The sequence below is a fragment of the Protopterus annectens genome, chromosome 10.part0 (genome assembly GCF_019279795.1).
Source record: "Protopterus annectens isolate FY-2018-M chromosome 10.part0, PAN1.0, whole genome shotgun sequence".
NCBI classification, from domain to species: Eukaryota; Metazoa; Chordata; order Ceratodontiformes; family Protopteridae; genus Protopterus; species Protopterus annectens.
The window spans coordinates 1,810,567,664-1,810,584,474 of record NC_056744.1 but is presented as its reverse complement, the minus strand read 5'-3'; the positions used below and the strand labels follow the sequence as shown (position 1 = coordinate 1,810,584,474).

Below are 16,811 nucleotides of genomic sequence, written 5' to 3'. Positions count from 1 at the left end.
AGAGAAGATGTCCATGTGTAATATCATCCTGACAAGCCATACTAACTGACCTTCAACAATGGCTTTCTTTTGATGCACAGGATGCCAACTTGTGAAGTGCAAATAAGTATTGGAGAAGGTAGCTTTCCTATGAATAGTTGAAATATACCTCTTATTTTCCAAATTTTTACTTAATTCCACATCTAGGTATATAATCTTCTCCAAATTAAATGTAGATGTAAACTTCAAAAAGCCCACAAAGTTGTTAATGAGTTGAACTAATTCCTATAATTTATCTTTCAAATTTTTCCACAAGATAAAAATATCATCCAGAAAGTGGGCATAAAACCACAAGAATCCTGATAATAACTAAGAAACATGTACTCCCTTTAACAGTTAGCCATAACTAAATTGGCAAATGAGGGGGTGCACATTGTACCCATGTCCACTCCTGTAACTTGTCTATAATACAGACCTTCAAAATAAAGATACTTATTTGTTCAAACAATTTCTATAAGTGTTGTGGCCAAGTTGATCCTATCCATGTTCAAAACTTCTAATGTCACCAGTTCTTCTTCAAACCATCTTAAACCTGTATTGTGGGATGACAGAATGCAAATTTTGAACATCCACCATTACAAGAATACTTTGTTTCAAAAATGGAGTATTGCCAATGTTACTGAAAAATTGCCATGAATCCTTACAGATATATCTCAGTGTCTCCAAACTGCCTTTTAAAATATTGTCAAGACATTTTGCTGTGAAATAAGTTTTAGACCTCATGGCATCAACAATGGGTTTTAATGAAGTATTATTAATGCATTTATGTATTTTTGGAATGTCAAAAATACCTGCCACTACTGGTTTGTCATTGTGCATGAATACATAATCGTCTAAATTAATTTTGACATTGCATAATCATGTTATTTAAAGTAAATCAATTTTAGAATGAGCTGTATTCACTTTATTCTTAGATATTTCCATATATGCATCTTCTAATAGCAGGTTATTCATATGATCTCTGTAATCATTACTATCCATAATAACCATCCCACTCCCGTTATCTGGCTGCATAACCCTTATGCTAGTATCGAATATTAATTCAATACATTAATTTCACAGTTAGATTATAAAACTTGTGAGAATTGGTCTGGTTCAAAATGTCCCAAAAGTCCAATTCACACATTCTTTTGAATACCAGAATACAGGGGTTCAATTGGGGGTGGGTTAAAAAAACTTGGTCTCTTCAAAATGTTTGATTCATTCTGGGCTAGGTTGAGTAGGCAGGGAAAATTCTGGGCTAGGCTTGAATAGGGCGGTGAAAATTCTGGGCTAGGCTTGAGAGGGGAGGAAGAGATAGAGGCCTATATTGTAAGTACTAAGTAGTGAGGGGTATAGGTGGAGCAGAGCGTGAAGTACAAGGGACAAACAAGAGCTGGAAGACTATATGTTGAATAGCACAACAAAGGGTATTGGTGGAGAAGGGCAAGAAGCAGAGGTAACATGGATACTGTTACGACAGGTGAGGTAGCTGGAATAGATGATAGTGTTGTGAGACTAACCTGGTATGGAGCATGAGCAGAGACATAGAGTTTTCAGATAGTCTTTGACAGAGAGTTTGAAGAATTTAGAGGACATGCTTGTCCTCACAGATGTGGGGATAGTGCTCTATATTCTGGCTATAGAGCAAGAGTATAGAGAATATCCTGCTGATTCGGTTGGTTTATGAACAGTAAGTTGTATTTGGTCATTTGATCTCAGGGGACCTTAGGGGAGTACTTCTGCAATATTGTATTTAAGGCAGGACAGGTGGCAGGATAGTGAAATGATTTTAAGTGCAGTGATTACATGAGTTTATTTTATGCAATTAGGTAGTTCTGGCCAGTTTAGTGATTTCAGTACAGTACGGTCATGGGTATGGTAGTGGGAATTTGATGCAATTTGGGCAACTTTATTGTAACATTGTTGACGTTTCTGTGTAATGTTTGAAAGTTAGTGAGGATGGGGGGGCACCATAGAGAAGGCAGGAGATGACTATTTGCAAGGGTGTACCTAGATGTGGGGGTGAGGAAGTTTCTAGTTCTGTAGAATAATCCTAGTTTTTCGTGTGTTTTTTTTTTGATGGCCTTGTGTCTGTGGAGATTGAATTTGAGATTCTCAGCTATAGTCATACCTAACAGGTTGGTACTGGAGACCTCTTCTATATTGGTATTATTGAAGCAGTGTATTTTAAAGTTGCATTTTTCATGGGGATAGAGATTTGGGATCAAAGAGCAACAATTTGTTTTTGTTAGGCTTAAGCATGAATTTGGAGTTATGTAGCCATTATTCAGTATGACTGAGGGATTCTTGAGTAATTCAGTTAAGGTGTGCATGGTTGTTGGATGTACATATAAGTGTAGAGTCGTCAACATACTATATAAGAGAAGCATGTTATTTACATGTATGGAGCGACTTGGTAAGGATATTAAAGAGAAGAGGACCAAGCATAGATCCTTGTGGGATACCAGTGTTCACAGGGAGGTAAGGTAAGAGTACTGACTGCCATTTACTGATTGGTGTCTATTACTGAGGTAACTCTTGAACTAGTTCAAGGTATCTGGTGTTAGATCCAAGACTGATATTTGTCCCAGGAGTTTGGTATGACTGACTCTATTAAAGGCCTTTGATAGGTTAAGGAATATGGCAGAGACTAGTTGGCCACAATCCCTGGCTTTGTTCACTGTGTCAGTAAAAGCTATGAGAGATGGAAGTTTTTTTTCATTGAGGTATTGTAGAAGTTGTTTGTGGATGCATTTTTCTAAGATATCTGATGGGGGATAAGACTGCTAATAGTCTGAAGTTTGTGATGTCTGTTGAAGTTTCTCCTTTATGGAAGGGGTAATGTGTAACTTTTTCCAGATCTTAGTGACATTTTCTATTATGGATCTATTTGACTATGGATATGGGCTAGCATGTACTACTTGCTGTTATTTTAAGGAATTCACTGGGTAAGTTACCTGCAGAGGTAGAACAGATTTTTTGTTTGCTTAAGAGTTTTTTTATGCCGACTATAGGGACTGGCTGAAAGATAAATGAGGATGTAGTTGGTATTTGTTGCTTAAGGTCTGGATTGCAATGACTGAACTGCTTTGTATTAGATGCTATGCTGTCTACAGAATATCCATTAAACTGTATAGCAATGTTCAGAGGTGTACTATTTGGACATGGGTTGGGGTTATGATTTTGTCCTGGCTGCAGTATTTCTTTAATAGTTGACCAGAATTTCTTTGGATCAGCTTTAAAACTATTTTGGTGTTTGCTATAGTATTCTTTCTTTTTAGAAATTATTTGTCTTATTGTCTGATTATACAGATTTTTGTATTGTTAGATGTTTTGCGTAGCTTTGTTTGCCAGTTTTTCCAGGCTTTTTCCCTAGTTTGCATTAGTCTTCTTGTTGTATTGGTTAAGCAGGGTACGTCTCTTGTTTTTATCCTTTTATTTCTAGGGGTGCCATTTCATTTAAAATGTTACAGAAAATGTTTCAATGGCATCATCTACTGGGATTTTTTAAATATATTCCAGTTTATTGAGGAGAGAACAGTGTTGAATGCCTGAGGATTAAAATTTGCTAGGTTATAAATAGTTTTTACAGCTTGCTTTTTTGGAGGATTTTGTATGCGGCATTTGGTAAAGATGGGGAGATGATCTGCTTACCACATTGTCAAAACCCAAGATAAACTCTACATAACATTTGGCACCTCATACAGGTTTTTGTTCTTCACCAGTGTAGTAAGCATGTGTATAAATAAAGGTGTGTTCATTCTTTTACTTGAGTACTCATTGACTGTCCTGGCCACCTCTTCTTTTACCAGCATTGAGAGACTCCAGATACAGCTGATCAAAGTGTGCAGATTAATTATTAAATCACAACTATGAGATAATAAAGAGGTTGGAAAAGGTCAACATCAAAGAAGAAGCCACACTTGTTTACTGACACTGACTGTTTCTGAATGTGCATCATTGCATGTTCCCTGTTCTGTCAATCTATCTCACTATCTAGATTCCTCAGATGCTATAGTTCTCCCTTAGACTCCTTCACTTTGCCAGTAAAACCTTCATAATTTGGGAGACATGCCTTCACCATTCATCACACCAGCATTTGGAACTTTATTCCTAGAAGTACCAAATCGATTCCAAACCTTCGTTCCTTTACAGCTGCTCTCAAGAACATGTGGTCATCAGTCACCTGAATACCATGTGTCCCCTAAGCCCATATCTAATATATCATCCAGGTTTATTCTCATTTAGTGGGACACTCCTACTGGTTATGTTCTGTCTGGTTGATAAAATATAGTGTTGCTCCTGTTTTAACTGCTCCTCAAATTGCTATGCTAATATAATTAGTTTTAGGGTTATGTTTGTATCTGTTGTTTAGATTCAATGAAGCTAAGACTATTTTGCATTATTTATCCATGCTCACTATTGACTTTATATCATATCATATGGTCTGTTGTACTGACATTGTATTTTTTGGAGTACAGTTCATGGCTGGTTCCAAGGTGATCTCCTCCCTAATACAAGCAAATAGATTAATAATGCATTAGATGAATCAGGGAATTGACTGGTATTAGAAGCTTATTTTACAGTGAGAGTTGGAGGTCACACCCTGCAAAATGAGTGCATTTATGTGCAGAGCTATTTACACTGAACTATACAGCAATGTTGTTTTATTAGGATTCTAAAACAGAATATCTTAATTTATAACTCTTCTTGGGACATACTGAATGAAGCATTGTTTTTTAATATCTTACTTTATAACTCTTCTTGGGACATACTGAATGTAGCATTGCTTTTATTTCTTTTTGTGTGTGTTTTGCAGGCTTTGTCAGAAGATGGGGATGTCACATCTGAAAATAAGGAAGAGAGATTCCTTGCACAAAAACTGAAAGACGAGGGGCTTAATGAAGCATATTGGCTACCCATACTGAAGAAAGAGTTGGGCGTTACTTGTGTGCAAACCCTAAAAAATATGAACACTAAAGACTATGAAAAACTGAAATCCCATGTACAGTTTGAGTGGGAAAAAAATGCATTGCACACAGTTTTGGGAATTCCTAACAAGAAGGCAAGAATCGAAGAACTGCAGAAGGAAAAGTCTGAGTCTTTCAATAAAAAGCAAGAAGAGGCTCAACTATTACTAGATGACCTGCAAAAAATCCAGACTGAAGGTAAAAATTGCAGCGATGACATTGTGAGATCAAAAGTAGAAGAAATGTACACAGCACTGAATATACCTAAAGAGCACTTGATGTCTTCTGGTACGAATTTGAAAGATTTGATAGACAATTTGCATAGAGAGTTAATAATTCCTTTAGATTGTCCTGTTTTACAATATGAAAATTTATCAGATGAGGACATTTTAAAGTTTGCATCTGGAGGTCTTGCTTTGGAAGGAATTTACAGAAGTAGCAGAATAGAAGATTTGTTTGTAAAGCGAAAACAGCTGCTGAACATTCCTGAAATGTTTTCTCTTTCTGGTCCAGAACATGGTCCATTATTTGAGATGAAAGAGTTCTCATCCTGTGAAAGTGAAGACACCTTTATGATGGCCTTGGAAAAAATAGGCTTCAACATTACCGGCTCAGCTAAAGGAAGCATTTGGGGTTTCAGCTTGCAAACCAGCACACAGTATAGTAAGGCATCAGAGTCTGAGGAAAAGCATAGTTCAAGCCACGAATACAGGTACATCTGTACAACAAAGTATAATTATATCCCACTAGCTTCTTGTTACTTTGGGAAGAACCAATTACAGCTTTCAAATGCAGCTTTGGATGAACTAAAAAGGTATGAAGACATTTTGAGTTACAGCATGGATAGTGATGACATGCTAAACCTGTTTAGTAGCTTTTTTACCAGGTTCGGGTCTCATGCCTGCCAAGGACCTATTTGCTTTGGTGGTGTATTCTGCTGGAAAGCTTCCTCTAAGGGTTTCAGTGCAGAAGAACAAACTGAGATCCAAAAGCAGACATCAGAAGCTCTCAACGCATATTATAGTGGAAGCTATTGGAATTCTACACTTAGCTTTACTGCAGGTGATGGAGTAACAAACTCATCTTCAGAAGGTTCACTTGAAGTGAAGTCTGAGAAAAGTGTACACACTGACATAGAGCTATCCGTAAATAAAATTGGTGGTCCTCCAGAAATTGATTCATTTCATTTGTGGAAATCTGCTCTTGCTGCTAACAATAAAACCTGGGCTGTCATTGATCGGGGTTTGAAACTCATTCCTGTATGGGACATTATCCTTTCTAACCACAAGAATGATTTCAAAGATGTTTTAAAGTTATGGAGCAATCTTGCAGAAGCTTACAAATTCACAACAAAACAAAATGCGGAGATATTATGGGAAGATAAAATTCATGCTGCTGCTGCTGAAACCGAATCATTTATCCACAGTATTAAATCCTGGAATGTAGAGAACGCAAAACAACATCTAAGGGAAATTGAAGATTTCAAAGATAGTTTATTTCAAAAAACAAAAAATGATAAAATGTGGACTGACAAATGCCTGTCTAACAAGGAGTTTCAAGCCTTCTGCAAGAAAGTGGTATCAGAATATGAATCGGCTTCATCAGCTGATGTAGCAGATCTGAGGGCACAAATGCGTTACATTCTGGAGCCACATGTTTATGATGTGCAAAATTTCCAGGATCGTTCTTACGTGATGAAATGGATTAATCAGTCAGAAAAACTGCAACAGTCCAATGACGTATCAGATGTCTCACAGCTTGTTTCTATTTTAAATCATGAAAAATATAAATTACAAGAATTCCTCTCAAAATCAAATCCATCCAATTCAGAAACTGATAAAGCCAAAACAAAAGCCACAAATATCATAGGCCTGTCTATATACTCACTTTGTAATAAACTAAAAGAAACACAGCAGTTGGAGATAGAATTTCTGTTATGGTCAGTTGTTTTGCCTTTTGGTTACTCAATATATGACAAGACATTCCATAACATACTTTGGTTGGAGGAAATCCGATCAATTCAGAGTAAGTTACAGACAGTTTATGGAAAGTATTGCTTGCTCAGGGAACAGAACACAGACAGAGCTCAGGCATATGTACTGCTGAGTTGCCTGTCAGGTGAGTCTGATCCGAAAGTAAAACTGCAGCATTTACATTTTATGAAATCACATCTGCAAAGTGAGTTGTCTGCTGAACTCTCTGAATTGCTGAAAAATTATGAAAACTCTGATATTGATTGGAAGGAACTGGAAAATGATTTGTATTTGATAGAATCAGGAACATATCAAGTAGCAAATATTATGAAGAAGGGTGATATAATAAATGACTTAGTGAGGGTATGTCAGGAAGCAACAGAATGCATAATAAAAGAAGATAAAACTGAAGACCATTCCTCAGAGATACTCACAACACTTGAAGCAGATTTTAAAAATAATAAGTTTCATAGTTTGCTCCAGCGACTTGGTCTGCAGCAATTCTACCCTAAAAAAATGACTAAGCATCATGTTCTTACTATTGACAAATCAGTAATATGTGACAGACCACCTCAAAATGAGCAGGAACTGCCGTTATTGTACTTAAGGGGATTGATTATGCTAGATTACCGTACAAGGTACCTGATTTACAAAGTTAATAGTACAGCAGATACAGCCATGACAGACACAGAGAAAACTTCAATAAGTATTGATGACTTCTTAGGTGATAACATGGGAAATAATACCCTTAATATACACAAGCAAGAACATATACATCCCATGGATATTCAGATGACAGTTTTTCATTGTTCTGATGATTTTCTGAGACAGTACCTCTTTACAAAAATGTCAATGTGTCAGTATGCATTACCTCTGCTGGTGCCTAATCCATTTACTGCAAAAATAGAATTTCCTCTGTGGTCATTCCAACAAGTTAAAAAAAGTTGGCAATGTCTTGGAGAAGATAAACACATTATAACATGCAAAGATAGCTACATTTCTTCAGCTAGTTTACCCCTTGTGTCATTTGTGAGGTTTGGGAATTCTTTGTATTCCAAATCACAGATCTTAAGTAACATGATAAGTAGGCAGAAACACAATGTGTTTTTCCATCGACACTGCAGCGGTAGCAGCCCAGATGTGTGTTTAATGGATGGGGTTGTTGAAATTGCCTGGTATTGTCCTGGTGGCAGAGAGAGTGATATCTTTGACCGCTGTGTAGCATTTACAAATCTGCATGGTGATGCTCTAGAACATGATCTGCAGTTTAAGTTTCTAGATGAGATAGCAGCTGTCCACGTCATCATGGTGTTTGTATCAGACTGCACTGAGAAGGGGAAGAAGTTTTTGCAGGATTTGTTTAATTCAGTAAGGCCAGTTATCCTCCTTTGCACTGATAAAGAAGTCATCACTGGAGGAATCTCCTCTACAAAAGTAAAAATTGCAGCCAAAAATCGTAATGAGACAGAATTTATTGATGAACTGACTGCGACACTAAAACGTTTTCTAACCCTCACAGATCAGTCTTGGAATCTTAATAGCTGTTCCCACATTGCCAAGAATCTAGGTTTTGTAGTTGATGAAGATGACAGTGAATGTAAACAGGGCAAGGAAATGGCAGCAAAGATGCAGAATATTTTAAAAGATGACAAACTTTCAATTATGAAGGAGAAATATGCACCTCTTCAAGGGGACCTCTGGCACCAGTGGTGTTTGAAGAACAAGGAGCTTCATCACTTGTGCAGCAAAGAAAAAAGAAGTATTGAGGAGTACAGAAGTAAAGTTGAATCTGAAAAAAAGTCCATTCGAACTCAGCAACAAAAAAAAGCAACTCCAGTTAATGCACTGATGGAATCATTCATTCAGTCTCTATCTTCACATCACGACAAAACAAAAAAGTACTTTTTGCACTATTTAACAATATTTTTGGATAATTTGTCTTCAGGTCCCTTAACAGAGCTTCAGCAGAAATATCACAGGTGTTGGACAAAATTACTAGAATGCAAACAAAGTAGTGAAAATTCACAAGCTTTGGATATATTACAGCAAGAACTGAATGGGATAGCAACTGAACTAAATGCCTCATCATTTGGGCTTGAACATCTCTTTAGAGAAATAGGACAGCTCTATGAAGCTGTGGTGGAAGCTACTGACAAACCTAAATGGTTTGCTGTTTTGCCTGAAATTGCAGCAGATATGATGTTATCTGGGTACCCAATTGAACTGATGGATGGTGATGCTGCACATGTTCCATTAAAATGGATTGGCTCGGTTCTTGACAAAGTCATTGAGAAAACTGGAGATAAAAGACTGTTTGTGCTTTCTGTATTGGGTATTCAGAGCACAGGGAAATCCACTTTGTTAAATGCCATGTTTGGGCTTCAGCTTAATGTCAGTGCAGGTAGATGCACCCGGGGAGCGTTCATGCAGTTAATTAAACTAGATGACTGTTTGAGATCAGAAATGAACTTTGACTTTGTTCTTGTTGTTGACACAGAGGGCCTTCGAGCTCCAGAGTTAAGTAACACTGGATTAAATCATGACAATCAGCTGGCTACCTTTGTTATTGGACTGGGAAATGTGACCATTATAAACATTTTTGGAGAAAATCCTTCTGAAATGCAAGACATTCTTCAAATTGCTGTTCAGGCATTTTTGAGGATGAAGCAGGTAAGGCTATCACCTAGCTGTCTGTTTGTACATCAAAATGTTGGAGATGTGACTGCAAGAGACAAAAACTTAGAAGGAAGGAGGCGAATGCAGGAAAAACTTGATGAAATGGCACGTATTGCAGGAAAACAGGAGCAGTGCAATGTTATGCGTTTTAAGGATGTGATTCAGTTTGATGTAAATCTGCATACCTATTACTTTGTTCACCTGTGGGAGGGGGATCCACCAATGGCACCCCCTAACCCATCCTATAGTCAGAGTGTCCAAGATCTTAAAAACGTGTTACTTACTACAGCCCAGCAATACAGTAACTCTGGTATTTTGAAAATTTCTGAATTAAAGGGACGTATCCAAGACCTCTGGGAGGCACTGTTAGCAGAACACTTTGTTTTCAGTTTCAAAAATACACAGGAAATAGAAGCATACAGCAAACTGGAGACAAAGTATGGACATTGGACGTGGCAATTAAGAAAATACATGCTTGATGTAGAAAGTAAACTGTACAATCAAATTGAAAATGGTATACTTGAGAGTATAAAGAAAATACAAATTGAGAACCAAGTTCTGGAAACATATGAGAGCTGTAAAAAAGATATATATATATTTTTTGAAAATGAAAGGGATCGAGAGTTACTAGTTCAATGGAAATCAAGAACTGAACTAAAAGTAGAGGAACTTAAAAATGATCTAATTGATGATGTTAAACATAAATGTGATGAATTACTGAAGCTAAAAAAGGGTCGGAAGAAATTAGATGAAAAAAAATCTGGCTATGAGTATGAATTATTAAAGAGAAGTAGGCAGTTGGCTTCAGAACTAAAGAACAAAACATTAGAAGAGTCTGAACTGGATAAGGCTTTTCAAACATTATGGAGTACATGGATTGCTGAGGTGGCGTCTGAGAAGTCAGAGGATAAAAAAGTTGACATTGTTGTTGATATAGAAACTGCTTTGTTTGACAAATTTAAAGACAAACAGAGTTTTCCTGGAAAGATGCTTGGATCCAAAAATGAGCATTTTCTGATTGAATTTAAAAAACAGCTCATAATGAAAGGTTATATCCATCCAAGCTTAACATTAATAAAATGTAAATCAGGGCAGACTGATAAACAAAATGCATTAAATTATACAGCTAGTATAATTACGGAAGTCCACAGATACATTTTGAATAAAGAAAAACTAAGAACTGACTACAGTTCCAGCTATATTTATGAAATATTACAAAATATTTACAGTATGATAACTGACTTTAACACCAAAAAAGAAGAAATATTTATGTTCTCAAATAACTATAGAATTGATTTATCTGTATACCTTTGTTTTGATGCAGAGAAATTTGAGAAAATGCACCAGATATTTAAAAATATTAATGATCCAATCACATACCTTGGGCAAAAGCGACAGGAGTATTTTAATAATTTCAAGATTTTTTGCCAAGGAGCATCAGCCACCACTACATTTGCTTATCTTCTGTGCAACAAATTAAAATCAGCAATTCTACAAGCTGTTTATGACAAGACAGCTGTTGATATAGCAGATGAAATGAGATCTGATTATCCAGCTTTCAATGGCAATCGATCAAAACTGGAAACTCATATTCTCATTGACCTTGCAGAGAAAGAAGATTTTGAACAGTTTATGAAATACATTAACTCATCCAAGGAGTTATTTGAAGAATTTATTAAAGAAAAAGTGGATGCATATACAAAATCAAAACTGAAAAGCTGTCTAAATTCTAGGCTTAGAAGAACAGAGAAGCACATCCTAACCTGCTTGGATAAAGCTGTTAACATTGTTAAAGACAAAAAAGACATGTCAGTTTTGCCAGATGAGCTCTGTAAACAACTTGGTGATTTAATCACTCTTCCCCAAAATGTTGTTACAAGTGTTGTAACAAGTGTTGACATAGGACAGATTACAGACTTTGATTTCTTCAAAGAATCTTTAATCAAGACTTTAGAAAATGAGATGGAAAGGTTGAATGATGATATTCAGAATGGGTCTGCTGCCACTATGGAACATTCTAGGGAAAAGCCAGATGAAATTCTTTTTAAACAACTGGCTGGATGCTGGGAACAGTGTCCTTTCTGTGGGGCTGTTTGCACAAACACAATCCAAGGACATGATGGGGATCACAGTGTGTCATTTCACCTCCCTCAGGCAGTGAGAGGAGTCCAATGGCATAAAACTAACCATTTAGTCAGAGATATTTGTTCTTCTCTTGTTGCAAGTAGCTATTTGGTGCTTGATGAAAACACATTTATACCATACAAGGACTATCGAAGTGCAGGGCCTAGGTACAAAGTATGGAGCATTACTCCAGATACTTCAACTCAACTATATTGGAAATGGTTTATAAAACATTTTTGGGCAAATTTAGAAAAAACATATAATCTAGTATTTCAAGGCCATGGTATAATTCCAAATGAATGGGGAGAAATTTCAAAAGTTGAAGCTCTCCAACAACTAAAGGAAATGTCATAAATATAATAACATTCATTTAGATTATTTTGCATTATCGACATTTCCTTATCTGTAAACTGTTAATTACCAATTTCACTGACTCCTATATCTCACAGTAGATGTTTTTAAAGGGTTTTTCTGAGTCATGTTTATTAACCTGTTTCTGCTGCTTGCCTGCAGTTACTGAATTCACACTGATTGCCACAGTTTTCATGGCAGCTGCCACGGGACATAGATACACATTAATGATAATGGTAAAAACAACAGAAGAGGGAGGACAGACAATACCAACAACACAACAAAAATTATTTTATATACTGAGATGGAAGCAGAACTGTCTTTCAATGGTAAATGCATTTTCTGTGATAGATGTAGACTAAAGAACATGCAGAGTTATAAATAGCAAGCAAAATGTTTAGTAACTCCTAAACGTAGATGCTTTTATCATTTATATATTTTTTAACTGTTATTATATTCTTGCTGTACTTAGTTTAATTTTGATAAGTTTGGGTCTTTAAGCTGTACTTTTATCTGGCTAATAAACTTAGTTCTTTTCAGGCCAGTTCCACATGCTTATCAAATATGCATGCATCTTAAAGCCCTTGTCCAGTTTAGAACCTGTCTTCCACTGATGCCATAGGAAATGGATGTGTTACCATAATCATTAGTGTCACTGTGTGACAAGAGTTAGGATAAGCGCTGTTTGTTAATTTCTGCAAACACATTGCTATTATACACGTCCGTAACCACAAAAAAATCTGTTTCAAAATCTTAAATAAAAATGTAATATAAAAACAAAAACATGTTTATCATTTCATAAAATAATTTAAGACAGCCCTGTGACAGTATCTGAGCTCTTTAAACTGTATGTGTGCAAGTCAGGACAGGCATCAGCCTAACAGAGGCCTGTAGAGCCTTGTTTTACTTGACTTAGCAGAAAGATTAGCAATTCATTCATGCCTTGATAGTCCCCAGTCACCTAAGTCATCTTGGTTCTTGTCTCCCTTTTGCCCCTTGGTGTTTTCCTAAATACAACAGCCCCTCAGTTTAAGTCCAGAAATACATAAGGGTTAGTCCAAAGATTGCAATGGTGTGAGTGTGGAGGGGAAAGGGAGATGAAGTGACTCAACATCTTCTCACCTTCCAAAAAAAAAGAGAGAGAGAGAAGAAAACAAGAAAAGGAAAGTAAAACAGATGTGTGGATGTAGTGAAAGAGGTTGAACTAGGAGCTGCTGGTGTTAATAAGGGCAGGGCTGAAAGCCACACTATTGTAAGAGAACCAGCAATATAAAACTGGTCCACAGTAGAAAAGGATAAATAGGTCCACGAATTCCAAGCTGAGATTAAAAGGAATGAGCAAATTACCAGGTCAAACACTGACCAAATATTTTTTGTTTTGCTAGGTTTCCTTGATCAATGGAAAATCAGCCAATAAGGCAACAGAAATATGCCCCTTAAGCCAATACTTGGTTGGATAGTAACGCTGGTAGGGGATAGGTGGTCCCAAGTTTAGCACTGGCAAGAGTTCAAAACCCTACATGCACAATACGCCAGTCTAGATCAATATATATTTATCAAATATTATATCAGTCAGAAAACCCAAGCAGTATTTGAGAGGGGGTCCTGTGGGCTGATGTATTTATGAATTAGACAAAAGAATGACTTGAGGCAAGTCAGTCCTCGTGTGTCGGATCTCTGAGTTTTGGCTGGCCTGAGCTTCAACATAAAGGACCTGGTCTTCAATTGAGTTACTAATCTGAGGTGTCAAGACTGGTTACAGGTTTTTATGTTGTAGAAGTTTAACATTTACCATCAATGAATGCCACATATTTTGTACTTGTTTTATAATTCTTCTTCAAGTGTTATTTAACATTTCTGTTTATATAACTCTGTGTCATGTAGTATGGTAACTCTGGAGCTGTCCTCTGCATGACTTCCCTGAAAAGGGATTCAATGCCAGTCGGACTTTCCTGATAAATCCAACTAAATAAATAAATAAAGGGAATGGGGGACAGAATGGTGGAGTGAATAGCTTCAGGAGTTATGAAAATGTGCAAGTATTTTTAAAAATGGAAACAAGGAATGGACATGTGAGGAACAATTCAGACATAGGCAGTAGGGTGAAGCAAACAGGGCAAATGCCACAGGTGCTGTCTTGTCCAGGGTGCAATTCACATGTACAGTAAAATTGAAGAAATTATATATTGTTAACCAAATACTTTTTTCCTTTAAGGGAAATGGCATGGACATCTAAGATGCTCCTGCATGCCTTTTGCCCGCACTTACATCATATTGCTTGAGACCCGTAATTGGCTGTGAAGGTACAGGGCACTGAGATGCAAGAAAGACAGTGTCTTGGGCTATATCAGTGATGCCCACAGTGAGCTGAGGGATATAGTGTTTTCTAAATCTAAATCATCCACTGTGGGCATATCTGGTGTGTGGGGAGAGAAACAAGGGCAGAAAAAAACTAGTAGTATTACTGCTTGCTGTATATATATATATATATATATATATATATATATATATATATATATATATATATATATATATATATATATATGGGCAAATTACTGAAGAGGTTGTTGGGGAAAACATTTCATTTTGGTGTCATTGGAGTCATTGCGCATACTTAGACAAACTGCTGAAAGGAGTCATTGGGGAAAACATTTAATCTCGGTGTCATTGGAGTACTTGTGCCTAGAGAGGAGTTGTGGTATTGTATGAGGAAGTTGGGAGTGTCAGAGAAGTATGTAAGAGTGGTACAGGATATGTACGAGGGTAGTGTGACAGCGGTGAGGTCTGCGGTGGGAGTGATGGATGCGTTTAAGGTGGAGGTGGGATTACATCAAGGATCAGCTCTGAGCCTTTTCTTATTTGCAATGGTGATGGACAGGTTGACAGACGAGATCAGACAGGAGTCCCCATGTACTATGATGTTTGCAGATGACATTGTGATCTGTAGTGAGAGTAGGGAACAGGTGGAGGAGACCCTGGGAGGTGGAGATATGCTCTAGAGAGAAGAGGAATGAAGGTCAGCAGGACTAAGAATATATGTGTGTGAATGAGAGGGAGGACAAAGGAATGGTGAGGATGCAGGGAGTAGAGGTAGCGAAGGTGAATGAGTTTAAGTACTTGGGATCAACAGTTCAGAGTAATGGTGAGTGTGGAAGAGAGGTGAAGAAGAGAGTACACGCAGGATGGAGTGTGTGGAGAAGAGTGTCAGGAGTGATTTGTGACAGATGAGTACCAGTAAGAGTGAAAGGGAAGGTCTACAAGATGGTGGTGAGATCAGCTATGTTATATGGGTTGGAGACAGTGGCATTGACAAAAAGGCAGGAGTCAGAGCTTGACGTGGCAGAGTTGAAGATGTTAAGATTTGCACTGGGTGTGATGAGGATGGACAGGATTAGGAATAAGTGTATTAGAGGGTCAGCCCAGGTTGGAAGGTTTGGGGACAAAGCCAGAGAGGCAAGATTACGTTGGTTTGGACATGTTCTGAGGAGGGATGCAGAGTATATTGGGAAAAAGATGCTAAGGATGAAGCTGCCAGGTAACAGGAAAAGAGGAAGGCCTAAAATAAGGTTTATGGATGTGGTGAGAGAGGACATGCAGGCATTTGGTGTGACAGAGCAAGATGCAGCGGACAGGAAGAAATGGAAACAGTTGATCTGCTGTGGCTACCCCTAATGGGAGCAGCCGAAAGAAGAAGAAGAAGAAGCCATTGGAGTGCTTGTTCATACTTGGACCAACTTCTGAAGTGGTCCAGGGGGAAACATTTCATTTTTACTCTTGTGCATACTTGGACAAACTGCCAAAGAAGTAATTGGGGAATCATTTAATTTTGGTTTCATTAGAGTGCTTGTGCATATTTGAAGCAACTGCTGAAGGGGTCCTTGGGGAAAACATTTAATGTTGATGTCACTGGAGTGTTTGTGCAAACTTGGACATACTGCTGAATGGGTCATTGGGGAAAATGTTTCATTTTGGAGACACTGGAGTGCTTGTGCTCAAGGTGTCATTGGGGGAAACATTTCATTTTGGTGTCATTGGAGTACTTGTGCACCAAGCACCTTAGGAAATCATGCCACCCCTCAGAAGGCAAACATGGTACTGGCATAGTCCTGTGGGGACACTGAGAAATAAATACACTAATTCCCATGTACCAGAAGTATTCTGAGAATACTTCCAAACAGAAGCCTCTGAGATACCCAATGTATCTCCAGTTTCTCTGTAAGGTACCAGTGGTAAGTAAAGTGAGGGCTGTACATAAGTTGTTACCACCGGTACAGGAAGGTTACTCATGGCAAGTAACATAAGTTGTCATCCACTGGTACAGGAAGGCTACTCATGGCAAGCAAAGCGAGGGCTGTACATATGTTGTTATCCACCGGTACAGGAAGGCTGCTCATTCCCCTAGTTCCAGTGTGAGATATACAAACTCAAAGCTCAGAGTATATCTTTGCCCACTGCAAATGGGTCCAACATTTCTTGCTCAGTAAAGTTCAGGCTCATAATCCACTGCTTAAATATTCTTCTGTTATGCCAACGAGTCACACTCCATGCACTGGGTTTTGACACAATTGAAACAAGTCACAGCAGGAAACAGCTAGACCAGCAGTGAAAGCAACCAACTTTGCAGATTGGAAAGTGGATAGAAAAGATGCAGATTCACGTTTTATAACACATCTGTGCATGGCACAATGGCACAGTC

General features: G+C 37.6%; 1 protein-coding gene across 1 annotated transcript in view; it reads left to right on the top strand.

Annotated features, from left to right (window-relative positions):
- LOC122814510 (interferon-induced very large GTPase 1-like) overlaps nt 1-12,367 on the top strand; it is a 45,312-nt gene extending 32,945 nt beyond the window's left edge. The window contains exon 2 of the mRNA XM_044087083.1: nt 4,841-12,367. Within this exon, the coding sequence (XP_043943018.1) occupies nt 4,841-12,118 (7,278 nt within the window). The 3' untranslated portion in view covers nt 12,119-12,367. The remainder of the gene's footprint in view (nt 1-4,840) is intronic.
- The last annotated feature ends 4,444 nt before the right edge of the window (nt 12,368-16,811 follow it).